This window comes from Balaenoptera borealis (assembly GCF_965194805.1).
Source record: "Balaenoptera borealis genome assembly, contig: HAP1_SCAFFOLD_1451, whole genome shotgun sequence".
NCBI lineage: Eukaryota > Metazoa > Chordata > Mammalia > Artiodactyla > Balaenopteridae > Balaenoptera > Balaenoptera borealis.
Window position 1 is genome coordinate 1 of NW_028122773.1, and position 26,359 is coordinate 26,359.

Sequence of the window (26,359 nt, forward strand, 5' to 3'; positions counted from 1 at the left end):
CCCTGAGTGCCCAGTATATTCTGACATTCTTTGCACGGATTCAGTTCTTTCATCCCGAGAGCCAGACACTATTTTTTTGCCCTTTAGAGCAGCGGAGACTGAGCCACAGCGAGGTTATGTCCCATGGCTATCTGTGGCACAGATGGGACTGGCCCTCCTGCAGGCTGACTGCAGCCCCCCGCCCAACCGGACAGCATGTCATGCCATGAAAGGTGAGGACACTGAACACCTGGCCCAGAGGCAGCAGTGGGAAAGCACTGAGCAGCTGGCAGTCAGAACCCTCTGCACAGCTCTGTGACCTCTCTGGGCTTCAGCCTCCCACCTCTGCAGCCAGGAGCACAGCTGGACTGTCTCCGAAGACCCTTGTGGCCCTGAAAAAGGAGAGGCCGGATTCAGCCTCCAGTGATGTCATAACCGGCACCATGTGGCCGGGAGGTGAGACAGCTGTAGTGTAGGTTTGGTCCTTTGAGTCTAGGCTGTGTGCCCTTGGGTAAGTTGCTTAACCTCTCTGGAATTGGCACCGTCGCTCCAGACCATGCAGGTTCACTGAGTGTGTCCAAATGCTGTGGCGGTGACTCGTTCCATGGGGCTTGTTGGAGGAGATCCCCACGCCCTCTGGCACTGGATAAGCAAGGTTCCTATCCATCTCTGCCCTCACCATGGGCTTGCTTGCAAAGCAGGGCGCCTTTCTCCAGGAGCTTGTTGGGAGCTAAAGGATTCTCCGTGCACAGATGTCAGTGTGGAGATAGCGATCAGAAAGGACACCGTGTGGGAAGCCCGAGCTAGGAACCAGGCCACTGTCTCGCTTATTCCCCCTCTTGGAAATTAATCTTTTCTATAGAAAGGAGGAAATGACATCTCAGAGAGTATCAGTGACTTGCCAGGTCAGGAAGTGGCACGGTGGCTGTGAACCCGGGTGCCTGACACCAGCACCCACGCACGCAGCACGGGCCGGCTCCCGAAATGCCCTCTTCACACAGGGCACCTGTGGCCGATCTTGGTCCTGACTTCTGAGCCTCTTGTCTCCTCTTTCTCTTGGAGTGCCCATGAAATAGGAATTCCCTCCCCAGACCGCCAGGGGGCCCAGCACCTGAACTATATCACCTGTCCCCTCAGCACACACGTCTTGCTAATAAACACCACCAGGCCCTCCGCACTGCAGCACCACCATCACTCTGCAGCGGAACACGTGAAGTCCTCCTTCTGAAACCAAGTCTCCGGGAAACGGCTGGGAAATGCCCACCAGACAAATCCAAGTCACTTTCGGGGTGTCAGGTAGCCACGGGCTGGATTTTGAGGGAAGGGACGATGTCAGGCTGATCTAGGGAGGCACTGGCGAAGATTCAGGGCCAAGCCCCTGCAGGGAGCCGTCAGGGGTGGCGAGTGTCCTGTCCGTAGCCCTGGGCGAGCCAAGACTGATGTTGCGTGTGGGGAGGCAGGGGGCAGAGCTGCTCCAGGCGTGTGTGGTCCACACAGTGGGGCATGTGTGAAGTGTTCCCGGGACTCAAGCACACACTTCAATGTATGTGCAGCCTATGAGAGCCTCTAATTTTCAGAATTGCTCCTCCACGTGTTAAGGTGATTTTACGTGTTGAAGGGAAAAATGGGTTTCCCATATCGTGTCCTTTTACATTTTTTTCTTAGCGGTTCTTTTTACTGACCAGGGTGAAAACTGTGGCAGAAAATACAAATAGGTCTTTCCAGGGTGTGTTAGACGCAAGCCCCGTGTAGAAGTCAAACAAGGGGGGTGTGGGATTCCATCCCCTCTGGGTGCTTTTCCAGGCTCTCATCACCGAGGACTGAGTTTGGCAGGGGCCCCCAGAGAAGGAAAATGAGAAACGGACCACTTGCTCTGCAATCCATACTCCTAAGGGGAATAGAGGGAGTGCGTCCTCTGTGTGTCCGATGCCCTGTGTCTTCTGGGCGAGGCTTTCCTTTGGAGCTGAGAAACTGAAGCTCACATTAACCTAAGCGGCTAAGACGCTCCGTGTGTGTGTGTGTGTTTTGGGGGGTGGGGGAGGGTCCTCTTTGGTCCAGAGCCGAGGTCTCTGCACTTCCAGCCCAGCTCCCCACGCCAGCCCTGATGGGCACGGAGTCTCTTTGTCCAAGACAGACAAAGGAAGACAGAGCCAGAATGAAGTCAACAACTTTTATTACAGCTCACATATTTCATAGAAAAAGGAATGTAGCGTCAGGTCCGGTTGTATGAAAAACGGTAAAATGCAGGTTCGTCCTGGTTGCTCTGTTGACACCCGGGGCAGGCTCTCCGCGACATCAGGCACAGCAGCTGCACTTGTCCGAGGCCCCTTTGCAGACGCAGCCCTGGGCACACTTGGCGCAGCCCACGGGGCAGCAGGAGCAGCAGCCTGGGGAAGCGAGGGCAGCGTGCGGTCGGACCACGCGTTGTCCGGAGCCACCCTTCCCAGCAGCAGGCCTGGCCCCAGCTGCCCTCAGGCCCAGACCCTGAGTTTAGGATGGTGTCCTCTGCCCTGAGATCATTGCTCTCAGACACTAGGTTCAGGTTGCCTGCCCCATCTGTGCCCAGGACAGGGCACAGAGCCTTGGAGAGACAGTGAGCAGGGCCTCTGGGGACGAGAGAAAGCCAGCGCCCAGCACCGTCAGTGATGTGAGCAAAGTCCTCAGGATCAAAGTGGAGGCAAAGCCCTGACAGAGCAGCTCCCGCTCGGGATAGGGAAGCTCTGGGCTGCTTCGACAGGAAGGGGCTGCCCCAGGTCTGAGAAACCACACACGGTCACTAGTTCATGTCCCTAAAGTGCTTCAGTCCCTGAGAGGATTCAGAAGCGTGACTCAGGAGGCAGGAGGACTAGTTCTACTGACAGGTCTGAGGTTGTTTGTTAATGACCCGTCTGGGCCTCAGTCTCCCTGTTCTCTAGTGCGCACTTGGGTCTCGGTCATCTGGAAGGTGATTCCAGCTCTGATTGTGAATCCCTTCCTGGTGGTGGGGGGGGGGGGGTGGGTGGTGGGGGTTACCGGGAAGTTTGGTCACTGTCCTGCTCCTGCCTGCTGAGCTCTGGGCTCCCTGCTCGCACTCAGCCCAGACCCCGCATTCCCAGAGAAGGCCCCGCACACTCACTCTTCTTGCAGGAGGTGCATCTGCAGGCTTTGCAGGTGCAGGAGCCAGCGCAGCTGCAGGAGCCGCCTGCCAGGAAGGGAAAGGCCCGCGGTGAGCAGGGAGAGGGATGCAGGAGCTAGAGCAGACGGTCAGCAATGCCTCCCTGAGCCCTCCTCCTCTGTCAGGACCCAGCCCTGGGAGCTCGTGTCCACTCAGGCGGATAGAGAAGCCCCAGCTCCTCTCTTCTGGTCCAAGGAGAGTAGGTCCCCTCCTGATGGACTCCACAGGGAAGGTCCCAGGCTCCAGACCCAGCCCAGGCTGACTGGGGCTGGGGGCCAGGGCCCATGGCCTGAACCCGAAAGAGGCAATGTCCCCTCCTCCCATCAAGTCCTGGCAGCTCCGAGGCCTCCTCCAAACACTGGGTCCCGGTCTAGCAGTCCCCTGACCAGCTGGGTGACCTCAAGAAGGACAGCCTGGAGCCTCCGTGCCCTCAGTGTTAACGGAGAGGCAAAGGGAGACTGACGTGCTCTCAGGAGCCTGGCAGGCAAGAAAGCCCTGGACCCGTGACAGGAGTCCTCCTGAGCTCCAACTCAAAACCCTCCCTTCTCGTCCTGTGCCTGCGAAGGGGGGCATCCTAAGGCTCAAAGCCAGGGTTCCCTTACCAGTGGGGCAGGAGCACTTGGGGTCCATCTGGAGGAGGAGTGAGGCCCGAGGTCCAAAGCAAGGGGCGAAGCGGCTTCACTGGTCCGGTCGGGGGCGTGTGGGAGCCAGGAGCCCGTGGGCTCAGTTATAGGCCGAGGAGGCGGCCCGGGCGCAGAGGCCCCGCCCCCGCCTTGCACCCGCCCCGCGGATCCGCGCCCGCGCCCGCGCCCGCGCTGCCCGCGGCGCCCTGGGCCGGGCTGTGAGCAACACGCGGGGCCGAGCGCACGATTCCACTTCGGTGCCGGCTGGAGCGGAGGAAGCGGGTGCCGTGCGGTAAGCGGTGTCCCAGCCCCCTGGCCGCCCCTTTGCGATGTGGCCGACGGGAGCAGCCCCCCTGTTGCCGGGTTGTGCAGGAATCCAGCTCCCGCGTCCTCCGGTCTTCCCCGCCCCAGGCCGCGCGCCGCCGGCCTCCGGGTCGCCGTTTCCTGCAGCCTGAGAACAGCCCCCGCCTCCCGCTCGTGTCCCTGGCTTGGCCGGAGCCGGGGAGCGGTGTCAGAGACCGCAGGCGCATGTGACCCTCACCGCCGTTTCGCCCACCCCGTGTGTCCCCAGGCGTTGGCAGCCCCGGTCCCCACCACGGTCCTTTGGAAGCACTTTTCCGGTACCGTCTCCTGTAACCGCCCCGCGATGAACATTGCCTTCGGCCGCTAGTCGTCACTTGTGTTTTCCTTTCCTGGAGGGATCATGGCGCATTTCTCCGGGGGCTCCTTTGCCTAAACTTTGCCGGGGCGCTCCTCACCGTGGCCGGTCCACCCCACGCCAGGGTGGAGGTTCCCTGATCATGGGATGCTCCCCAGGGAAGGCATCACTGTAGGCGATAGGCAGACCTGGCATGAAATAACAAAGCGACACAAGTGGAGAGTTCCCTTTGGGTAGTCCTGACGATTACACACCATGGAGTCCATGCCAAGCCTTGTTAATCACTTTTGCTCTTTGAATTGTCACACCAACCCGGAAGGGAGCTAGTAGTCAGCAGCCCGTTTCCCAAAGGCCAAACTACCTACAGTACGAGGAGGCTACAGTAAAGGCAGGCACACGGTGCTGGGGAGTGGTGCCCTGCTTCTGTGGTCTTGTGGCTTCGCAGCTGAAAGAGAGAGTCAGTGAGAAAGCTCCCCTTTGGCCCAGAGCTGTGTCTTCAGCCCGTCTCTACCGTGTCCAGCTGAATCCTGGGGGGGGACCGAAGTGACAGAATAGGAATGTATTTATGCTTTTGTGGCTTCCTTCTGACTCTCTCCTTCAGCAGTGTTCAAGAGGCTTCTTTTGGTACAACGTATTTCAGAAAATCCCTGAAAAGAAAATGGTAAGGAAATCCTGGTGCAGGTGACAGCAGAGATGGCAGGATCCTTCTGCATCTGTTAGGAGGACACCGACTGTCTTGCTCACGGCTTTCTATCTGTAGTGTCAATGGCTCCTTGCGTGAAGGGAGGATAACCCCCTCCGGGGAAGTGGTCCCATGCTCACAGGGTTGATGAGGACGACCCAGAACACAGAGCTAAACACACCATCCTTGCTTGCGTGTCTGGAAGGAGAACAATGTCTCCTAGGCTAATGATAACAAATAAATAAATAAATAGGTGATATGATCGATTACTCCCTGAGTGCCCAGTATATTCTGACATTCTTTGCACGGATTCAGTTCTTTCATCCCGAGAGCCAGACACTATTTTTTTGCCCTTTAGAGCAGCGGAGACTGAGCCACAGCGAGGTTATGTCCCATGGCTATCTGTGGCACAGATGGGACTGGCCCTCCTGCAGGCTGACTGCAGCCCCCCGCCCAACCGGACAGCATGTCATGCCATGAAAGGTGAGGACACTGAACACCTGGCCCAGAGGCAGCAGTGGGAAAGCACTGAGCAGCTGGCAGTCAGAACCCTCTGCACAGCTCTGTGACCTCTCTGGGCTTCAGCCTCCCACCTCTGCAGCCAGGAGCACAGCTGGACTGTCTCCGAAGACCCTTGCGGCCCTGAAAAAGGAGAGGCCGGATTCAGCCTCCAGTGATGTCATAACCGGCACCATGTGGCCGGGAGGTGAGACAGCTGTAGTGTAGGTTTGGTCCTTTGAGTCTAGGCTGTGTGCCCTTGGGTAAGTTGCTCAACCTCTCTGGAATTGGCACCGTCGCTCCAGACCATGCAGGTTCACTGAGTGTGTCCAAATGCTGTGGCGGTGACTCGTTCCATGGGGCTTGTTGGAGGAGATCCCCACGCCCTCTGGCACTGGGTAAGCAAGGTTCCTATCCATCTCTGCCCTCACCATGAGCTTGCTTGCAAAGCAGGGAGCCTTTCTCCAGGAGCTTGTTGGGAGCTAAAGGATTCTCCGTGCACAGATGTCAGTGTGGAGATAGCGATCAGAAAGGACACCGTTCGGGAAGCCCGAGCTAGGAGCCAGGCCACTGTCTCGCTTATTCCCCCTCTTGGAAATTAATCTTTTCTGTAGAAAGGAGGAAATGACATCTCAGAGAGTATCAGTGACTTGCCAGGTCAGGAAGTGGCACGGTGGCTGTGAACCCGGGTGCCTGACACCAGCACCCACGCACGCAGCACGGGCCGGCTCCCGAAATGCCCTCTTCACACAGGGCACCTGTGGCCGATCTTGGTCCTGACTTCTGAGCCTCTTGTCTCCTCTTTCTCTTGGAGTGCCCATGAAATAGGAATTCCCTCCCCAGACCGCCAGGGGGCCCAGCACCTGAACTATATCACCTGTCCCCTCAGCACACACGTCTTGCTAATAAACACCACCAGGCCCTCCGCACTGCAGCACCACCATCACTCTGCAGCGGAACACGTGAAGTCCTCCTTCTGAAACCAAGTCTCCGGGAAACGGCTGGGAAATGCCCACCAGACAAATCCAAGTCACTTTCGGGGTGTCAGGTAGCCACGGGCTGGATTTTGAGGGAAGGGACGATGTCAGGCTGATCTAGGGAGGCACTGGCGAAGATTCAGGGCCAAGCCCCTGCAGGGAGCCGTCAGGGGTGGCGAGTGTCCTGTCCGTAGCCCTGGGCGAGCCAAGACTGATGTTGCGTGTGGGGAGGCAGGGGGCAGAGCTGCTCCAGGCGTGTGTGGTCCACACAGTGGGGCATGTGTGAAGTGTTCCCGGGACTCAAGCACACACTTCAATGTATGTGCAGCCTATGAGAGCCTCTAATTTTCAGAATTGCTCCTCCACGTGTTAAGGTGATTTTACGTGTTGAAGGGAAAAATGGGTTTCCCATATCGTGTCCTTTTACATTTTTTTCTTAGCGATTCTTTTTACTGACCAGGGTGAAAACTGTGGCAGAAAATACAAATAGGTCTTTCCAGGGTGTGTTAGACGCAAGCCCCGTGTAGAAGTCAAACAAGGGGGGTGTGGGATTCCATCCCCTCTGGGTGCTTTTCCAGGCTCTCATCACCGAGGACTGAGTTTGGCAGGGGCCCCCAGAGAAGGAAAATGAGAAACGGACCACTTGCTCTGCAATCCATACTCCTAAGGGGAATAGAGGGAGTGCGTCCTCTGTGTGTCCGATGCCCTGTGTCTTCTGGGCGAGGCTTTCCTTTGGAGCTGAGAAACTGAAGCTCACATTAACCTAAGCGGCTAAGACGCTCCGTGTGTGTGTGTGTGTTTTGGGGGGTGGGGGAGGGTCCTCTTTGGTCCAGAGCCGAGGTCTCTGCACTTCCAGCCCAGCTCCCCACGCCAGCCCTGATGGGCACGGAGTCTCTTTGTCCAAGACAGACAAAGGAAGACAGAGCCAGAATGAAGTCAACAACTTTTATTACAGCTCACATATTTCATAGAAAAAGGAATGTAGCGTCAGGTCCGGTTGTATGAAAAACGGTAAAATGCAGGTTCGTCCTGGTTGCTCTGTTGACACCCGGGGCAGGCTCTCCGCGACATCAGGCACAGCAGCTGCACTTGTCCGAGGCCCCTTTGCAGACGCAGCCCTGGGCACACTTGGCGCAGCCCACGGGGCAGCAGGAGCAGCAGCCTGGGGAAGCGAGGGCAGCGTGCGGTCGGACCACGCGTTGTCCGGAGCCACCCTTCCCAGCAGCAGGCCTGGCCCCAGCTGCCCTCAGGCCCAGACCCTGAGTTTAGGATGGTGTCCTCTGCCCTGAGATCATTGCTCTCAGACACTAGGTTCAGGTTGCCTGCCCCATCTGTGCCCAGGACAGGGCACAGAGCCTTGGAGAGACAGTGAGCAGGGCCTCTGGGGACGAGAGAAAGCCAGCGCCCAGCACCGTCAGTGATGTGAGCAAAGTCCTCAGGATCAAAGTGGAGGCAAAGCCCTGACAGAGCAGCTCCCGCTCGGGATAGGGAAGCTCTGGGCTGCTTCGACAGGAAGGGGCTGCCCCAGGTCTGAGAAACCACACACGGTCACTAGTTCATGTCCCTAAAGTGCTTCAGTCCCTGAGAGGATTCAGAAGCGTGACTCAGGAGGCAGGAGGACTAGTTCTACTGACAGGTCTGAGGTTGTTTGTTAATGACCCGTCTGGGCCTCAGTCTCCCTGTTCTCTAGTGCGCACTTGGGTCTCGGTCATCTGGAAGGTGATTCCAGCTCTGATTGTGAATCCCTTCCTGGTGGTGGGGGGGGGGGTGGGTGGTGGGGGTTACCGGGAAGTTTGGTCACTGTCCTGCTCCTGCCTGCTGAGCTCTGGGCTCCCTGCTCGCACTCAGCCCAGACCCCGCATTCCCAGAGAAGGCCCCGCACACTCACTCTTCTTGCAGGAGGTGCATCTGCAGGCTTTGCAGGTGCAGGAGCCAGCGCAGCTGCAGGAGCCGCCTGCCAGGAAGGGAAAGGCCCGCGGTGAGCAGGGAGAGGGATGCAGGAGCTAGAGCAGACGGTCAGCAATGCCTCCCTGAGCCCTCCTCCTCTGTCAGGACCCAGCCCTGGGAGCTCGTGTCCACTCAGGCGGATAGAGAAGCCCCAGCTCCTCTCTTCTGGTCCAAGGAGAGTAGGTCCCCTCCTGATGGACTCCACAGGGAAGGTCCCAGGCTCCAGACCCAGCCCAGGCTGACTGGGGCTGGGGGCCAGGGCCCATGGCCTGAACCCGAAAGAGGCAATGTCCCCTCCTCCCATCAAGTCCTGGCAGCTCCGAGGCCTCCTCCAAACACTGGGTCCCGGTCTAGCAGTCCCCTGACCAGCTGGGTGACCTCAAGAAGGACAGCCTGGAGCCTCCGTGCCCTCAGTGTTAACGGAGAGGCAAAGGGAGACTGACGTGCTCTCAGGAGCCTGGCAGGCAAGAAAGCCCTGGACCCGTGACAGGAGTCCTCCTGAGCTCCAACTCAAAACCCTCCCTTCTCGTCCTGTGCCTGCGAAGGGGGGCATCCTAAGGCTCAAAGCCAGGGTTCCCTTACCAGTGGGGCAGGAGCACTTGGGGTCCATCTGGAGGAGGAGTGAGGCCCGAGGTCCAAAGCAAGGGGCGAAGTGGCTTCACTGGTCCGGTCGGGGGCGTGTGGGAGCCAGGAGCCCGTGGGCTCAGTTATAGGCCGAGGAGGCGGCCCGGGCGCAGAGGCCCCGCCCCCGCCTTGCACCCGCCCCGCGGATCCGCGCCCGCGCCCGCGCCCGCGCTGCCCGCGGCGCCCTGGGCCGGGCTGTGAGCAACACGCGGGGCCGAGCGCACGATTCCACTTCGGTGCCGGCTGGAGCGGAGGAAGCGGGTGCCGTGCGGTAAGCGGTGTCCCAGCCCCCTGGCCGCCCCTTTGCGATGTGGCCGACGGGAGCAGCCCCCCTGTTGCCGGGTTGTGCAGGAATCCAGCTCCCGCGTCCTCCGGTCTTCCCCGCCCCAGGCCGCGCGCCGCCGGCCTCCGGGTCGCCGTTTCCTGCAGCCTGAGAACAGCCCCCGCCTCCCGCTCGTGTCCCTGGCTTGGCCGGAGCCGGGGAGCGGTGTCAGAGACCGCAGGCGCATGTGACCCTCACCGCCGTTTCGCCCACCCCGTGTGTCCCCAGGCGTTGGCAGCCCCGGTCCCCACCACGGTCCTTTGGAAGCACTTTTCCGGTACCGTCTCCTGTAACCGCCCCGCGATGAACATTGCCTTCGGCCGCTAGTCGTCACTTGTGTTTTCCTTTCCTGGAGGGATCATGGCGCATTTCTCCGGGGGCTCCTTTGCCTAAACTTTGCCGGGGCGCTCCTCACCGTGGCCGGTCCACCCCACGCCAGGGTGGAGGTTCCCTGATCATGGGATGCTCCCCAGGGAAGGCATCACTGTAGGCGATAGGCAGACCTGGCATGAAATAACAAAGCGACACAAGTGGAGAGTTCCCTTTGGGTAGTCCTGACGATTACACACCATGGAGTCCATGCCAAGCCTTGTTAATCACTTTTGCTCTTTGAATTGTCACACCAACCCGGAAGGGAGCTAGTAGTCAGCAGCCCGTTTCCCAAAGGCCAAACTACCTACAGTACGAGGAGGCTACAGTAAAGGCAGGCACACGGTGCTGGGGAGTGGTGCCCTGCTTCTGTGGTCTTGTGGCTTCGCAGCTGAAAGAGAGAGTCAGTGAGAAAGCTCCCCTTTGGCCCAGAGCTGTGTCTTCAGCCCGTCTCTACCGTGTCCAGCTGAATCCTGGGGGGGGACCGAAGTGACAGAATAGGAATGTATTTATGCTTTTGTGGCTTCCTTCTGACTCTCTCCTTCAGCAGTGTTCAAGAGGCTTCTTTTGGTACAACGTATTTCAGAAAATCCCTGAAAAGAAAATGGTAAGGAAATCCTGGTGCAGGTGACAGCAGAGATGGCAGGATCCTTCTGCATCTGTTAGGAGGACACCGACTGTCTTGCTCACGGCTTTCTATCTGTAGTGTCAATGGCTCCTTGCGTGAAGGGAGGATAACCCCCTCCGGGGAAGTGGTCCCATGCTCACAGGGTTGATGAGGACGACCCAGAACACAGAGCTAAACACACCATCCTTGCTTGCGTGTCTGGAAGGAGAACAATGTCTCCTAGGCTAATGATAACAAATAAATAAATAAATAGGTGATATGATCGATTACTCCCTGAGTGCCCAGTATATTCTGACATTCTTTGCACGGATTCAGTTCTTTCATCCCGAGAGCCAGACACTATTTTTTTGCCCTTTAGAGCAGCGGAGACTGAGCCACAGCGAGGTTATGTCCCATGGCTATCTGTGGCACAGATGGGACTGGCCCTCCTGCAGGCTGACTGCAGCCCCCCGCCCAACCGGACAGCATGTCATGCCATGAAAGGTGAGGACACTGAACACCTGGCCCAGAGGCAGCAGTGGGAAAGCACTGAGCAGCTGGCAGTCAGAACCCTCTGCACAGCTCTGTGACCTCTCTGGGCTTCAGCCTCCCACCTCTGCAGCCAGGAGCACAGCTGGACTGTCTCCGAAGACCCTTGTGGCCCTGAAAAAGGAGAGGCCGGATTCAGCCTCCAGTGATGTCATAACCGGCACCATGTGGCCGGGAGGTGAGACAGCTGTAGTGTAGGTTTGGTCCTTTGAGTCTAGGCTGTGTGCCCTTGGGTAAGTTGCTTAACCTCTCTGGAATTGGCACCGTCGCTCCAGACCATGCAGGTTCACTGAGTGTGTCCAAATGCTGTGGCGGTGACTCGTTCCATGGGGCTTGTTGGAGGAGATCCCCACGCCCTCTGGCACTGGATAAGCAAGGTTCCTATCCATCTCTGCCCTCACCATGGGCTTGCTTGCAAAGCAGGGCGCCTTTCTCCAGGAGCTTGTTGGGAGCTAAAGGATTCTCCGTGCACAGATGTCAGTGTGGAGATAGCGATCAGAAAGGACACCGTGTGGGAAGCCCGAGCTAGGAACCAGGCCACTGTCTCGCTTATTCCCCCTCTTGGAAATTAATCTTTTCTATAGAAAGGAGGAAATGACATCTCAGAGAGTATCAGTGACTTGCCAGGTCAGGAAGTGGCACGGTGGCTGTGAACCCGGGTGCCTGACACCAGCACCCACGCACGCAGCACGGGCCGGCTCCCGAAATGCCCTCTTCACACAGGGCACCTGTGGCCGATCTTGGTCCTGACTTCTGAGCCTCTTGTCTCCTCTTTCTCTTGGAGTGCCCATGAAATAGGAATTCCCTCCCCAGACCGCCAGGGGGCCCAGCACCTGAACTATATCACCTGTCCCCTCAGCACACACGTCTTGCTAATAAACACCACCAGGCCCTCCGCACTGCAGCACCACCATCACTCTGCAGCGGAACACGTGAAGTCCTCCTTCTGAAACCAAGTCTCCGGGAAACGGCTGGGAAATGCCCACCAGACAAATCCAAGTCACTTTCGGGGTGTCAGGTAGCCACGGGCTGGATTTTGAGGGAAGGGACGATGTCAGGCTGATCTAGGGAGGCACTGGCGAAGATTCAGGGCCAAGCCCCTGCAGGGAGCCGTCAGGGGTGGCGAGTGTCCTGTCCGTAGCCCTGGGCGAGCCAAGACTGATGTTGCGTGTGGGGAGGCAGGGGGCAGAGCTGCTCCAGGCGTGTGTGGTCCACACAGTGGGGCATGTGTGAAGTGTTCCCGGGACTCAAGCACACACTTCAATGTATGTGCAGCCTATGAGAGCCTCTAATTTTCAGAATTGCTCCTCCACGTGTTAAGGTGATTTTACGTGTTGAAGGGAAAAATGGGTTTCCCATATCGTGTCCTTTTACATTTTTTTCTTAGCGATTCTTTTTACTGACCAGGGTGAAAACTGTGGCAGAAAATACAAATAGGTCTTTCCAGGGTGTGTTAGACGCAAGCCCCGTGTAGAAGTCAAACAAGGGGGGTGTGGGATTCCATCCCCTCTGGGTGCTTTTCCAGGCTCTCATCACCGAGGACTGAGTTTGGCAGGGGCCCCCAGAGAAGGAAAATGAGAAACGGACCACTTGCTCTGCAATCCATACTCCTAAGGGGAATAGAGGGAGTGCGTCCTCTGTGTGTCCGATGCCCTGTGTCTTCTGGGCGAGGCTTTCCTTTGGAGCTGAGAAACTGAAGCTCACATTAACCTAAGCGGCTAAGACGCTCCGTGTGTGTGTGTGTGTTTTGGGGGGTGGGGGAGGGTCCTCTTTGGTCCAGAGCCGAGGTCTCTGCACTTCCAGCCCAGCTCCCCACGCCAGCCCTGATGGGCACGGAGTCTCTTTGTCCAAGACAGACAAAGGAAGACAGAGCCAGAATGAAGTCAACAACTTTTATTACAGCTCACATATTTCATAGAAAAAGGAATGTAGCGTCAGGTCCGGTTGTATGAAAAACGGTAAAATGCAGGTTCGTCCTGGTTGCTCTGTTGACACCCGGGGCAGGCTCTCCGCGACATCAGGCACAGCAGCTGCACTTGTCCGAGGCCCCTTTGCAGACGCAGCCCTGGGCACACTTGGCGCAGCCCACGGGGCAGCAGGAGCAGCAGCCTGGGGAAGCGAGGGCAGCGTGCGGTCGGACCACGCGTTGTCCGGAGCCACCCTTCCCAGCAGCAGGCCTGGCCCCAGCTGCCCTCAGGCCCAGACCCTGAGTTTAGGATGGTGTCCTCTGTCCTGAGATCATTGCTCTCAGACACTAGGTTCAGGTTGCCTGCCCCATCTGTGCCCAGGACAGGGCACAGAGCCTTGGAGAGACAGTGAGCAGGGCCTCTGGGGACGAGAGAAAGCCAGCGCCCAGCACCGTCAGTGATGTGAGCAAAGTCCTCAGGATCAAAGTGGAGGCAAAGCCCTGACAGAGCAGCTCCCGCTCGGGATAGGGAAGCTCTGGGCTGCTTCGACAGGAAGGGGCTGCCCCAGGTCCGAGAAACCACACACGGTCACTAGTTCATGTCCCTAAAGTGCTTCAGTCCCTGAGAGGATTCAGAAGCGTGACTCAGGAGGCAGGAGGACTAGTTCTACTGACAGGTCTGAGGTTGTTTGTTAATGACCCGTCTGGGCCTCAGTCTCCCTGTTCTCTAGTGCGCGCCTGGGTCTCGGTCATCTGGAAGGGGATTCCAGCTCTGATTGTGAATCCCTTCCTGGTGAGGTGGGGTGGTGGTGGTGGGGGTTACCGGGAAGTTTGGTCACTGTCCTGCTCCTGCCTGCTGAGCTCTGGGCTCCCTGCTCGCACTCAGCCCAGACCCCGCATTCCCAGAGAAGGCCCCGCACACTCACTCTTCTTGCAGGAGGTGCATCTGCAGGCTTTGCAGGTGCAGGAGCCAGCGCAGCTGCAGGAGCCGCCTGCCAGGAAGGGAAAGGCCCGCGGTGAGCAGGGAGAGGGATGCAGGAGCTAGAGCAGACGGTCAGCAATGCCTCCCTGAGCCCTCCTCCTCTGTCAGGACCCAGCCCTGGGAGCTCGTGTCCACTCAGGCGGATAGAGAAGCCCCAGCTCCTCTCTTCTGGTCCAAGGAGAGTAGGTCCCCTCCTGATGGACTCCACAGGGAAGGTCCCAGGCTCCAGACCCAGCCCAGGCTGACTGGGGCTGGGGGCCAGGGCCCATGGCCTGAACCCGAAAGAGGCAATGTCCCCTCCTCCCATCAAGTCCTGGCAGCTCCGAGGCCTCCTCCAAACACTGGGTCCCGGTCTAGCAGTCCCCTGACCAGCTGGGTGACCTCAAGAAGGACAGCCTGGAGCCTCCGTGCCCTCAGTGTTAACGGAGAGGCAAAGGGAGACTGACGTGCTCTCAGGAGCCTGGCAGGCAAGAAAGCCCTGGACCCGTGACAGGAGTCCTCCTGAGCTCCAACTCAAAACCCTCCCTTCTCGTCCTGTGCCTGCGAAGGGGGGCATCCTAAGGCTCAAAGCCAGGGTTCCCTTACCAGTGGGGCAGGAGCACTTGGGGTCCATCTGGAGGAGGAGTGAGGCCCGAGGTCCAAAGCAAGGGGCGAAGCGGCTTCACTGGTCCGGTCGGGGGCGTGTGGGAGCCAGGAGCCCGTGGGCTCAGTTATAGGCCGAGGAGGCGGCCCGGGCGCAGAGGCCCCGCCCCCGCCTTGCACCCGCCCCGCGGATCCGCGCCCGCGCCCGCGCCCGCGCTGCCCGCGGCGCCCTGGGCCGGGCTGTGAGCAACACGCGGGGCCGAGCGCACGATTCCACTTCGGTGCCGGCTGGAGCGGAGGAAGCGGGTGCCGTGCGGTAAGCGGTGTCCCAGCCCCCGGCCGCCCCTTCGCGATGTGGCCGACGGGAGCAGCCCCCCTGTTGCCGGGTTGTGCAGGAATCCAGCTCCCGCGTCCTCCGGTCTTCCCCGCCCCAGGCCGCGCGCCGCCGGCCTCCGGGTCGCCGTTTCCTGCAGCCTGAGAACAGCCCCCGCCTCCCGCTCGTGTCCCTGGCTTGGCCGGAGCCGGGGAGCGGTGTCAGAGACCGCAGGCGCATGTGACCCTCACCGCCGTTTCGCCCACCCCGTGTGTCCCCAGGCGTTGGCAGCCCCGGTCCCCACCACGGTCCTTTGGAAGCACTTTTCCGGTACCGTCTCCTGTAACCGCCCCGCGATGAACATTGCCTTCGGCCGCTAGTCGTCACTTGTGTTTTCCTTTCCTGGAGGGATCATGGCGCATTTCTCCGGGGGCTCCTTTGCCTAAACTTTGCAGGGGCGCTCCTCACCGTGGCCGGTCCACCCCACGCCAGGGTGGAGGTTCCCTGATCATGGGATGCTCCCCAGGGAAGGCATCACTGTAGGCGATAGGCAGACCTGGCATGAAATAACAAAGCGACACAAGTGGAGAGTTCCCTTTGGGTAGTCCTGACGATTACACACCATGGAGTCCATGCCAAGCCTTGTTAATCACTTTTGCTCTTTGAATTGTCACACCAACCCGGAAGGGAGCTAGTAGTCAGCAGCCCGTTTCCCAAAGGCCAAACTACCTACAGTACGAGGAGGCTACAGTAAAGGCAGGCACACAGTGCTGGGGAGTGGTGCCCTGCTTCTGTGGTCTTGTGGCTTCGCAGCTGAAAGAGAGAGTCAGTGAGAAAGCTCCCCTTTGGCCCAGAGCTGTGTCTTCAGCCCGTCTCTACCGTGTCCAGCTGAATCCTGGGGGGGGACCGAAGTGACAGAATAGGAATGTATTTATGCTTTTGTGGCTTCCTTCTGACTCTCTCCTTCAGCAGTGTTCAAGAGGTTTCTTTTGGTACAACGTATTTCAGAAAACCCCTGAAAAGAAAATGGTAGGGAAATCCTGGTGCAGGTGACAGCAGAGATGGCAGGATCCTTCTGCATCTGTTAGGAGGACACCGACTGTCTTGCTCACGGCTTTCTATCTGTGGTGTCAATGGCTCCTTGCGTGAAGGGAGGATAACCCCCTCCGGGGAAGTGGTCCCATGCTCACAGGGTTGATGAGGACGACCCAGAACACAGAGCTAAACACACCATCCTTGCTTGCGTGTCTGGAAGGAGAACAATGTCTCCTAGGCTAATGATAACAAATAAATAAATAAATAGGTGATATGATCGATTACTCCCTGAGTGCCCAGTATATTCTGACATTCTTTGCACGGATTCAGTTCTTTCATCCCGAGAGCCAGACACTATTTTTTTGCCCTTTAGAGCAGCGGAGACTGAGCCACAGCGAGGTTATGTCCCATGGCTATCTGTGGCACAGATGGGACTGGCCCTCCTGCAGGCTGACTGCAGCCCCCCGCCCAACCGGACAGCATGTCATGCCATGAAAGGTGAGGACACTGAACACCTGGCCCAGAGGCAGCAGTGGGAAAGCACTGAGCAGCTGGCAGTCAGAACCCTCTGCACAGCTCTGTGACCTCTCTGGGCTTCAGCCTCCCACCTCTGCAGCCAGGAGCACAGCTGGACTGTCTCCGAAGACCCTTGTGGCCCTGAAAAAGGAGAGGCCGGATTCAGCCTCCAGTGATGTCATAACCGGCACCATGTGGCCGGGAGGTGAGACAGCTGTAGTGTAGGTTTGGTCCTTTGAGTCTAGGCTGTGTGCCCTTGGGTAAGTTGCTTAACCTCTCTGGAATTGGCACCGTCGCTCCAGACCATGCAGGTTCACTGAGTTTGTCCAAATGCTGTGGCGGTGACTCGTTCCATGGGGCTTGTTGGAGGAGATCCCCACGCCCTCTGGCACTGGATAAGCAAGGTTCCTATCCATCTCTGCCCTCACCATGGGCTTGCTTGCAAAGCAGGGCGCCTTTCTCCAGGAGCTTGTTGGGAGCTAAAGGATTCTCCGTGCACAGATGTCAGTGTGGAGATAGCGATCAGAAAGGACACCGTGTGGGAAGCCCGAGCTAGGAACCAGGCCACTGTCTCGCTTATTCCCCCTCTTGGAAATTAATCTTTTCTATAGAAAGGAGGAAATGACATCTCAGAGAGTATCAGTGACTTGCCAGGTCAGGAAGTGGCACGGTGGCTGTGAACCCGGGTGCCTGACACCAGCACCCACGCACGCAGCACGGGCCGGCTCCCGAAATGCCCTCTTCACACAGGGCACCTGTGGCCGATCTTGGTCCTGACTTCTGAGCCTCTTGTCTCCTCTTTCTCTTGGAGTGCCCATGAAATAGGAATTCCCTCCCCAGACCGCCAGGGGGCCCAGCACCTGAACTATATCACCTGTCCCCTCAGCACACACGTCTTGCTAATAAACACCACCAGGCCCTCCGCACTGCAGCACCACCATCACTCTGCAGCGGAACACGTGAAGTCCTCCTTCTGAAACCAAGTCTCCGGGAAACGGCTGGGAAATGCCCACCAGACAAATCCAAGTCACTTTCGGGGTGTCAGGTAGCCACGGGCTGGATTTTGAGGGAAGGGACGATGTCAGGCTGATCTAGGGAGGCACTGGCGAAGATTCAGGGCCAAGCCCCTGCAGGGAGCCGTCAGGGGTGGCGAGTGTCCTGTCCGTAGCCCTGGGCGAGCCAAGACTGATGTTGCGTGTGGGGAGGCAGGGGGCAGAGCTGCTCCAGGCGTGTGTGGTCCACACAGTGGGGCATGTGTGAAGTGTTCCCGGGACTCAAGCACACACTTCAATGTATGTGCAGCCTATGAGAGCCTCTAATTTTCAGAATTGCTCCTCCACGTGTTAAGGTGATTTTACGTGTTGAAGGGAAAAATGGGTTTCCCATATCGTGTCCTTTTACATTTTTTTCTTAGCGGTTCTTTTTACTGACCAGGGTGAAAACTGTGGCAGAAAATACAAATAGGTCTTTCCAGGGTGTGTTAGACGCAAGCCCCGTGTAGAAGTCAAACAAGGGGGGTGTGGGATTCCATCCCCTCTGGGTGCTTTTCCAGGCTCTCATCACCGAGGACTGAGTTTGGCAGGGGCCCCCAGAGAAGGAAAATGAGAAACGGACCACTTGCTCTGCAATCCATACTCCTAAGGGGAATAGAGGGAGTGCGTCCTCTGTGTGTCCGATGCCCTGTGTCTTCTGGGCGAGGCTTTCCTTTGGAGCTGAGAAACTGAAGCTCACATTAACCTAAGCGGCTAAGACGCTCCGTGTGTGTGTGTGTGTTTTGGGGGGTGGGGGAGGGTCCTCTTTGGTCCAGAGCCGAGGTCTCTGCACTTCCAGCCCAGCTCCCCACGCCAGCCCTGATGGGCACGGAGTCTCTTTGTCCAAGACAGACAAAGGAAGACAGAGCCAGAATGAAGTCAACAACTTTTATTACAGCTCACATATTTCATAGAAAAAGGAATGTAGCGTCAGGTCCGGTTGTATGAAAAACGGTAAAATGCAGGTTCGTCCTGGTTGCTCTGTTGACACCCGGGGCAGGCTCTCCGCGACATCAGGCACAGCAGCTGCACTTGTCCGAGGCCCCTTTGCAGACGCAGCCCTGGGCACACTTGGCGCAGCCCACGGGGCAGCAGGAGCAGCAGCCTGGGGAAGCGAGGGCAGCGTGCGGTCGGACCACGCGTTGTCCGGAGCCACCCTTCCCAGCAGCAGGCCTGGCCCCAGCTGCCCTCAGGCCCAGACCCTGAGTTTAGGATGGTGTCCTCTGCCCTGAGATCATTGCTCTCAGACACTAGGTTCAGGTTGCCTGCCCCATCTGTGCCCAGGACAGGGCACAGAGCCTTGGAGAGACAGTGAGCAGGGCCTCTGGGGACGAGAGAAAGCCAGCGCCCAGCACCGTCAGTGATGTGAGCAAAGTCCTCAGGATCAAAGTGGAGGCAAAGCCCTGACAGAGCAGCTCCCGCTCGGGATAGGGAAGCTCTGGGCTGCTTCGACAGGAAGGGGCTGCCCCAGGTCTGAGAAACCACACACGGTCACTAGTTCATGTCCCTAAAGTGCTTCAGTCCCTGAGAGGATTCAGAAGCGTGACTCAGGAGGCAGGAGGACTAGTTCTACTGACAGGTCTGAGGTTGTTTGTTAATGACCCGTCTGGGCCTCAGTCTCCCTGTTCTCTAGTGCGCACTTGGGTCTCGGTCATCTGGAAGGTGATTCCAGCTCTGATTGTGAATCCCTTCCTGGTGGTGGGGGGGGGGGGGTGGGTGGTGGGGGTTACCGGGAAGTTTGGTCACTGTCCTGCTCCTGCCTGCTGAGCTCTGGGCTCCCTGCTCGCACTCAGCCCAGACCCCGCATTCCCAGAGAAGGCCCCGCACACTCACTCTTCTTGCAGGAGGTGCATCTGCAGGCTTTGCAGGTGCAGGAGCCAGCGCAGCTGCAGGAGCCGCCTGCCAGGAAGGGAAAGGCCCGCGGTGAGCAGGGAGAGGGATGCAGGAGCTAGAGCAGACGGTCAGCAATGCCTCCCTGAGCCCTCCTCCTCTGTCAGGACCCAGCCCTGGGAGCTCGTGTCCACTCAGGCGGATAGAGAAGCCCCAGCTCCTCTCTTCTGGTCCAAGGAGAGTAGGTCCCCTCCTGATGGACTCCACAGGGAAGGTCCCAGGCTCCAGACCCAGCCCAGGCTGACTGGGGCTGGGGGCCAGGGCCCATGGCCTGAACCCGAAAGAGGCAATGTCCCCTCCTCCCATCAAGTCCTGGCAGCTCCGAGGCCTCCTCCAAACACTGGGTCCCGGTCTAGCAGTCCCCTGACCAGCTGGGTGACCTCAAGAAGGACAGCCTGGAGCCTCCGTGCCCTCAGTGTTAACGGAGAGGCAAAGGGAGACTGACGTGCTCTCAGGAGCCTGGCAGGCAAGAAAGCCCTGGACCCGTGACAGGAGTCCTCCTGAGCTCCAACTCAAAACCCTCCCTTCTCGTCCTGTGCCTGCGAAGGGGGGCATCCTAAGGCTCAAAGCCAGGGTTCCCTTACCAGTGGGGCAGGAGCACTTGGGGTCCATCTGGAGGAGGAGTGAGGCCCGAGGTCCAAAGCAAGGGGCGAAGCGGCTTCACTGGTCCGGTCAGGGGCGTGTGGGAGCCAGGAGCCCGTGGGCTCAGTTATAGGCCGAGGAGGCGGCCCGGGCGCAGAGGCCCCGCCCCCGCCTTGCACCCGCCCCGCGGATCCGAGCCCGCGCCCGCGCCCGCGCTGCCCGCGGCGCCCTGGGCCGGGCTGTGAGCAACACGCGGGGCCGAGCGCACGATTCCACTTCGGTGCCGGCTGGAGCGGAGGAAGCGGGTGCCGTGCGGTAAGCGGTGTCCCAGCCCCTGGCCGCCCCTTTGCGATGTGGCCGACGGGAGCAGCCCCCCTGTTGCCGGGTTGTGCAGGAATCCAGCTCCCGCGTCCTCCGGTCTTCCCCGCCCCAGGCCGCGCGCCGCCGGCCTCCGGGTCGCCGTTTCCTGCAGCCTGAGAACAGCCCCCGCCTCCCGCTCGTGTCCCTGGCTTGGCCGGAGCCGGGGAGCGGTGTCAGAGACCGCAGGCGCATGTGACCCTCACCGCCGTTTCGCCCACCCCGTGTGTCCCCAGGCGTTGGCAGCCCCGGTCTCCACCACGGTCCTTTGGAAGCACTTTTCCGGTACCGTCTCCTGTAACCGCCCCGCGATGAACATTGCCTTCGGCCGCTAGTCGTCACTTGTGTTTTCCTTTCCTGGAGGGATCATGGCGCATTTCTCCGGGGGCTCCTTTGCCTAAACTTTGCAGGGGCGCTCCTCACCGTGGCCGGTCCACCCCACGCCAGGGTGGAGGTTCCCTGATCATGGGATGCTCCCCAGGGAAGGCATCACTGTAGGCGATAGGCAGACCTGGCATGAAATAACAAAGCGACACAAGTGGAGAGTTCCCTTTGGGTAGTCCTGACGATTACACACCATGGAGTCCATGCCAAGCCTTGTTAATCACTTTTGCTCTTTGAATTGTCACACCAACCCGGAAGGGAGCTAGTAGTCAGCAGCCCGTTTCCCAAAGGCCAAACTACCTACAGTACGAGGAGGCTACAGTAAAGGCAGGCACACAGTGCTGGGGAGTGGTGCCCTGCTTCTGTGGTCTTGTGGCTTCGCAGCTGAAGGAGAGAGTCAGTGAGAAAGCTCCCCTTTGGCCCAGAGCTGTGTCTTCAGCCCGTCTCTACCGTGTCCAGCTGAATCCTGGGGGGGGACCGAAGTGACAGAATAGGAATGTATTTATGCTTTTGTGGCTTCCTTCTGACTCTCTCCTTCAGCAGTGTTCAAGAGGTTTCTTTTGGTACAACGTATTTCAGAAAACCCCTGAAAAGAAAATGGTAGGGAAATCCTGGTGCAGGTGACAGCAGAGATGGCAGGATCCTTCTGCATCTGTTAGGAGGACACCGACTGTCTTGCTCACGGCTTTCTATCTGTGGTGTCAATGGCTCCTTGCGTGAAGGGAGGATAACCCCCTCCGGGGAAGTGGTCCCATGCTCACAGGGTTGATGAGGACGACCCAGAACACAGAGCTAAACACACCATCCTTGCTTGCGTGTCTGGAAGGAGAACAATGTCTCCTAGGCTAATGATAACAAATAAATAAATAAATAGGTGATATGATCGATTACTCCCTGAGTGCCCAGTATATTCTGACATTCTTTGCACGGATTCAGTTCTTTCATCCCGAGAGCCAGACACTATTTTTTTGCCCTTTAGAGCAGCGGAGACTGAGCCACAGCGAGGTTATGTCCCATGGCTATCTGTGGCACAGATGGGACTGGCCCTCCTGCAGGCTGACTGCAGCCCCCCGCCCAACCGGACAGCATGTCATGCCATGAAAGGTGAGGACACTGAACACCTGGCCCAGAGGCAGCAGTGGGAAAGCACTGAGCAGCTGGCAGTCAGAACCCTCTGCACAGCTCTGTGACCTCTCTGGGCTTCAGCCTCCCACCTCTGCAGCCAGGAGCACAGCTGGACTGTCTCCGAAGACCCTTGCGGCCCTGAAAAAGGAGAGGCCGGATTCAGCCTCCAGTGATGTCATAACCGGCACCATGTGGCCGGGAGGTGAGACAGCTGTAGTGTAGGTTTGGTCCTTTGAGTCTAGGCTGTGTGCCCTTGGGTAAGTTGCTCAACCTCTCTGGAATTGGCACCGTCGCTCCAGACCATGCAGGTTCACTGAGTGTGTCCAAATGCTGTGGCGGTGACTCGTTCCATGGGGCTTGTTGGAGGAGATCCCCACGCCCTCTGGCACTGGGTAAGCAAGGTTCCTATCCATCTCTGCCCTCACCATGGGCTTGCTTGCAAAGCAGGGCGCCTTTCTCCAGGAGCTTGTTGGGAGCTAAAGGATTCTCCGTGCACAGATGTCAGTGTGGAGATAGCGATCAGAAAGGACACCGTGTGGGAAGCCCGAGCTAGGAACCAGGCCACTGTCTCGCTTATTCCCCCTCTTGGAAATTAATCTTTTCTGTAGAAAGGAGGAAATGACATCTCAGAGAGTATCAGTGACTTGCCAGGTCAGGAAGTGGCACGGTGGCTGTGAACCCGGGTGCCTGACACCAGCACCCACGCACGCAGCACGGGCCGGCTCCCGAAATGCCCTCTTCACACAGGGCACCTGTGGCCGATCTTGGTCCTGACTTCTGAGCCTCTTGTCTCCTCTTTCTCTTGGAGTGCCCATGAAATAGGAATTCCCTCCCCAGACCGCCAGGGGGCCCAGCACCTGAACTATATCACCTGTCCCCTCAGCACACACGTCTTGCTAATAAACACCACCAGGCCCTCCGCACTGCAGCACCACCATCACTCTGCAGCGGAACACGTGAAGTCCTCCTTCTGAAACCAAGTCTCCGGGAAACGGCTGGGAAATGCCCACCAGACAAATCCAAGTCACTTTCGGGGTGTCAGGTAGCCACGGGCTGGATTTTGAGGGAAGGGACGATGTCAGGCTGATCTAGGGAGGCACTGGCGAAGATTCAGGGCCAAGCCCCTGCAGGGAGCCGTCAGGGGTGGCGAGTGTCCTGTCCGTAGCCCTGGGCGAGCCAAGACTGATGTTGCGTGTGGGGAGGCAGGGGGCAGAGCTGCTCCAGGCGTGTGTGGTCCACACAGTGGGGCATGTGTGAAGTGTTCCCGGGACTCAGGCACACACTTCAATGTATGTGCAGCCTATGAGAGCCTCTAATTTTCAGAATTGCTCCTCCACGTGTTAAGGTGATTTTACGTGTTGAAGGGAAAAATGGGTTTCCCATATCGTGTCCTTTTACATTTTTTCTTAGCGATTCCTTTTACTGACCAGGGTGAAAACTGTGGCAGAAAATACAAATAGGTCTTTCCAGGGTGTGTTAGACGCAAGCCCCGTGTAGAAGTCAAACAAGAGGGGTGTGTGGGATTCCATCCCCTCTGGGTGCTTTTCCAGGCTCTCATCACCGAGGACTGAGTTTGGCAGGGGCCCCCAGAGAAGGAAAATGAGAAACGGACCACTTGCTCTGCAATCCATACTCCTAAGGGGAATAGAGGGAGTGCGTCCTCTGTGTGTCCGATGCCCTGTGTCTTCTGGGCGAGGCTTTCATTTGGAGCTGAGAAGCTGAAGCTCACATTAACCTAAGCGGCTAAGACGCTCCGTGTGTGTGTGTGTGTGTGTGTGTGTGTGTGTGTGTGTTTTCGGGGGTGGGGGTGGGGGTGGGGTCCTCTTTGGTCCAGAGCCGAGGTCTCTGCACTTCCAGCCCAGTTCCCCACGCCAGCCCTGATGGGCACGGAGTCTCTTTGTCCAAGACAGACAAAGGAAGACAGAGCCAGAATGAAGTCAACAACTTTTATTACAGCTCACATATTTCATAGAAAAAGGAATGTAGCGTCAGGTCCGGTTGTATGAAAAACGGTAAAATGCAGGTTCGTCCTGGTTGCTCTGTTGACACCCGGGGCAGGCTCTCCGCGACATCAGGCACAGCAGCTGCACTTGTCCGAGGCCCCTTTGCAGACGCAGCCCTGGGCACACTTGGCGCAGCCCACGGGGCAGCAGGAGCAGCAGCCTGGGGAAGCGAGGGCAGCGTGCGGTCGGACCACGCGTTGTCCGGAGCCACCCTTCCCAGCAGCAGGCCTGGCCCCAGCTGCCCTCAGGCCCAGACCCTGAGTTTAGGATGGTGTCCTCTGCCCTGAGATCATTGCTCTCAGACACTAGGTTCAGGTTGCCTGCCCCATCTGTGCCCAGGACAGGGCACAGAGCCTTGGAGAGACAGTGAGCAGGGCCTCTGGGGACGAGAGAAAGCCAGCGCCCAGCACCGTCAGTGATGTGAGCAAAGTCCTCAGGATCAAAGTGGAGGCAAAGCCCTGACAGAGCAGCTCCCGCTCGGGATAGGGAAGCTCTGGGCTGCTTCGACAGGAAGGGGCTGCCCCAGGTCCGAGAAACCACACACGGTCACTAGTTCATGTCCCTAAAGTGCTTCAGTCCCTGAGAGGATTCAGAAGCGTGACTCAAGAGGCAGGAGGACTAGTTCTACTGACAGGTCTGAGGTTGTTTGTCAATGACCCGTCTGGGCCTCAGTCTCCCTGTTCTCTAGTGCGCGCCTGGGTCTCGGTCATCTGGAAGGTGATTCCAGCTCTGATTGTGAATCCCTTCCTGGTGAGGGGGGTGGGTGGGTGGTGGGGGTTACCGGGAAGTTTGGTCACTGTCCTGCTCCTGCCTGCTGAGCTCTGGGCTCCCTGCTCGCACTCAGCCCAGACCCCGCATTCCCAGAGAAGGCCCCGCACACTCACTCTTCTTGCAGGAGGTGCATCTGCAGGCTTTGCAGGTGCAGGAGCCAGCGCAGCTGCAGGAGCCGCCTGCCAGGAAGGGAAAGGCCCGCGGTGAGCAGGGAGAGGGATGCAGGAGCTAGAGCAGACGGTCAGCAATGCCTCCCTGAGCCCTCCTCCTCTGTCAGGACCCAGCCCTGGGAGCTCGTGTCCACTCAGGCGGATAGAGAAGCCCCAGCTCCTCTCTTCTGGTCCAAGGAGAGTAGGTCCCCTCCTGATGGACTCCACAGGGAAGGTCCCAGGCTCCAGACCCAGCCCAGGCTGACTGGGGCTGGGGGCCAGGGCCCATGGCCTGAACCCGAAAGAGGCAATGTCCCCTCCTCCCATCAAGTCCTGGCAGCTCCGAGGCCTCCTCCAAACACTGGGTCCCGGTCTAGCAGTCCCCTGACCAGCTGGGTGACCTCAAGAAGGACAGCCTGGAGCCTCCGTGCCCTCAGTGTTAACGGAGAGGCAAAGGGAGACTGACGTGCTCTCAGGAGCCTGGCAGGCAAGAAAGCCCTGGACCCGTGACAGGAGTCCTCCTGAGCTCCAACTCAAAACCCTCCCTTCTCGTCCTGTGCCTGCGAAGGGGGGCATCCTAAGGCTCAAAGCCAGGGTTCCCTTACCAGTGGGGCAGGAGCACTTGGGGTCCATCTGGAGGAGGAGTGAGGCCCGAGGTCCAAAGCAAGGGGCGAAGCGGCTTCACTGGTCCGGTCGGGGGCGTGTGGGAGCCAGGAGCCCGTGGGCTCAGTTATAGGCCGAGGAGGCGGCCCGGGCGCAGAGGCCCCGCCCCCGCCTTGCACCCGCCCCGCGGATCCGCGCCCGCGCCCGCGCCCGCGCTGCCCGCGGCGCCCTGGGCCGGGCTGTGAGCAACACGCGGGGCCGAGCGCACGATTCCACTTCGGTGCCGGCTGGAGCGGAGGAAGCGGGTGCCGTGCGGTAAGCGGTGTCCCAGCCCCCTGGCCGCCCCTTTGCGATGTGGCCGACGGGAGCAGCCCCCCTGTTGCCGGGTTGTGCAGGAATCCAGCTCCCGCGTCCTCCGGTCTTCCCCGCCCCAGGCCGCGCGCCGCCGGCCTCCGGGTCGCCGTTTCCTGCAGCCTGAGAACAGCCCCCGCCTCCCGCTCGTGTCCCTGGCTTGGCCGGAGCCGGGGAGCGGTGTCAGAGACCGCAGGCGCATGTGACCCTCACCGCCGTTTCGCCCACCCCGTGTGTCCCCAGGCGTTGGCAGCCCCGGTCCCCACCACGGTCCTTTGGAAGCACTTTTCCGGTACCGTCTCCTGTAACCGCCCCGCGATGAACATTGCCTTCGGCCGCTAGTCGTCACTTGTGTTTTCCTTTCCTGGAGGGATCATGGCGCATTTCTCCGGGGGCTCCTTTGCCTAAACTTTGCCGGGGCGCTCCTCACCGTGGCCGGTCCACCCCACGCCAGGGTGGAGGTTCCCTGATCATGGGATGCTCCCCAGGGAAGGCATCACTGTAGGCGATAGGCAGACCTGGCATGAAATAACAAAGCGACACAAGTGGAGAGTTCCCTTTGGGTAGTCCTGACGATTACACACCATGGAGTCCATGCCAAGCCTTGTTAATCACTTTTGCTCTTTGAATTGTCACACCAACCCGGAAGGGAGCTAGTAGTCAGCAGCCCGTTTCCCAAAGGCCAAACTACCTACAGTACGAGGAGGCTACAGTAAAGGCAGGCACACGGTGCTGGGGAGTGGTGCCCTGCTTCTGTGGTCTTGTGGCTTCGCAGCTGAAAGAGAGAGTC

The 26,359-nt window shown here is 58.8% G+C and overlaps 5 protein-coding genes across 5 annotated transcripts; all 5 read right to left on the reverse strand.

Annotated features, from left to right (window-relative positions):
* Window positions 1-2,274: 2,274 nt before the first annotated feature.
* On the reverse strand, window positions 2,275-3,763 carry LOC309622069 (metallothionein-1E; the record flags this gene model as incomplete). The annotated part of the gene is made up of 3 exons (XM_082409256.1): window positions 2,275-2,366; window positions 3,095-3,160; window positions 3,736-3,763. The coding sequence occupies 3 exons, from the start codon at window positions 3,761-3,763 to the stop codon at window positions 2,275-2,277; spliced, it is 186 nt and encodes a 61-aa protein (XP_082265382.1).
* Window positions 3,764-7,641: 3,878 nt separating this feature from the next.
* LOC309622068 (metallothionein-1E) lies at window positions 7,642-9,187 on the reverse strand (the record flags this gene model as incomplete). The annotated part of the gene is made up of 3 exons (XM_082409255.1): window positions 9,101-9,187; window positions 8,460-8,525; window positions 7,642-7,733 (listed from the first exon to the last, which is right to left on the reverse strand). Exons 1-3 carry the CDS (start codon window positions 9,126-9,128, stop codon window positions 7,642-7,644), a joined length of 186 nt encoding a protein of 61 aa, XP_082265381.1. The 5' UTR covers window positions 9,129-9,187.
* Window positions 9,188-13,006: 3,819 nt separating this feature from the next.
* On the reverse strand, window positions 13,007-14,490 carry LOC309622070 (metallothionein-1E; the record flags this gene model as incomplete). Its single annotated transcript, XM_082409257.1, has 3 exons — window positions 13,007-13,098; window positions 13,822-13,887; window positions 14,463-14,490. The coding sequence occupies 3 exons, from the start codon at window positions 14,488-14,490 to the stop codon at window positions 13,007-13,009; spliced, it is 186 nt and encodes a 61-aa protein (XP_082265383.1).
* A 3,877-nt stretch (window positions 14,491-18,367) lies between these two features.
* Window positions 18,368-19,856, reverse strand: LOC309622071 (metallothionein-1E; the record flags this gene model as incomplete). The annotated part of the gene is made up of 3 exons (XM_082409258.1): window positions 18,368-18,459; window positions 19,188-19,253; window positions 19,829-19,856. 3 exons carry the CDS (start codon window positions 19,854-19,856, stop codon window positions 18,368-18,370), a joined length of 186 nt encoding a protein of 61 aa, XP_082265384.1.
* A 3,907-nt stretch (window positions 19,857-23,763) lies between these two features.
* LOC309622072 (metallothionein-1E) lies at window positions 23,764-25,248 on the reverse strand (the record flags this gene model as incomplete). Its single annotated transcript, XM_082409259.1, has 3 exons — window positions 23,764-23,855; window positions 24,580-24,645; window positions 25,221-25,248. 3 exons carry the CDS (start codon window positions 25,246-25,248, stop codon window positions 23,764-23,766), a joined length of 186 nt encoding a protein of 61 aa, XP_082265385.1.
* Between the last annotated feature and the right edge of the window lie 1,111 nt (window positions 25,249-26,359).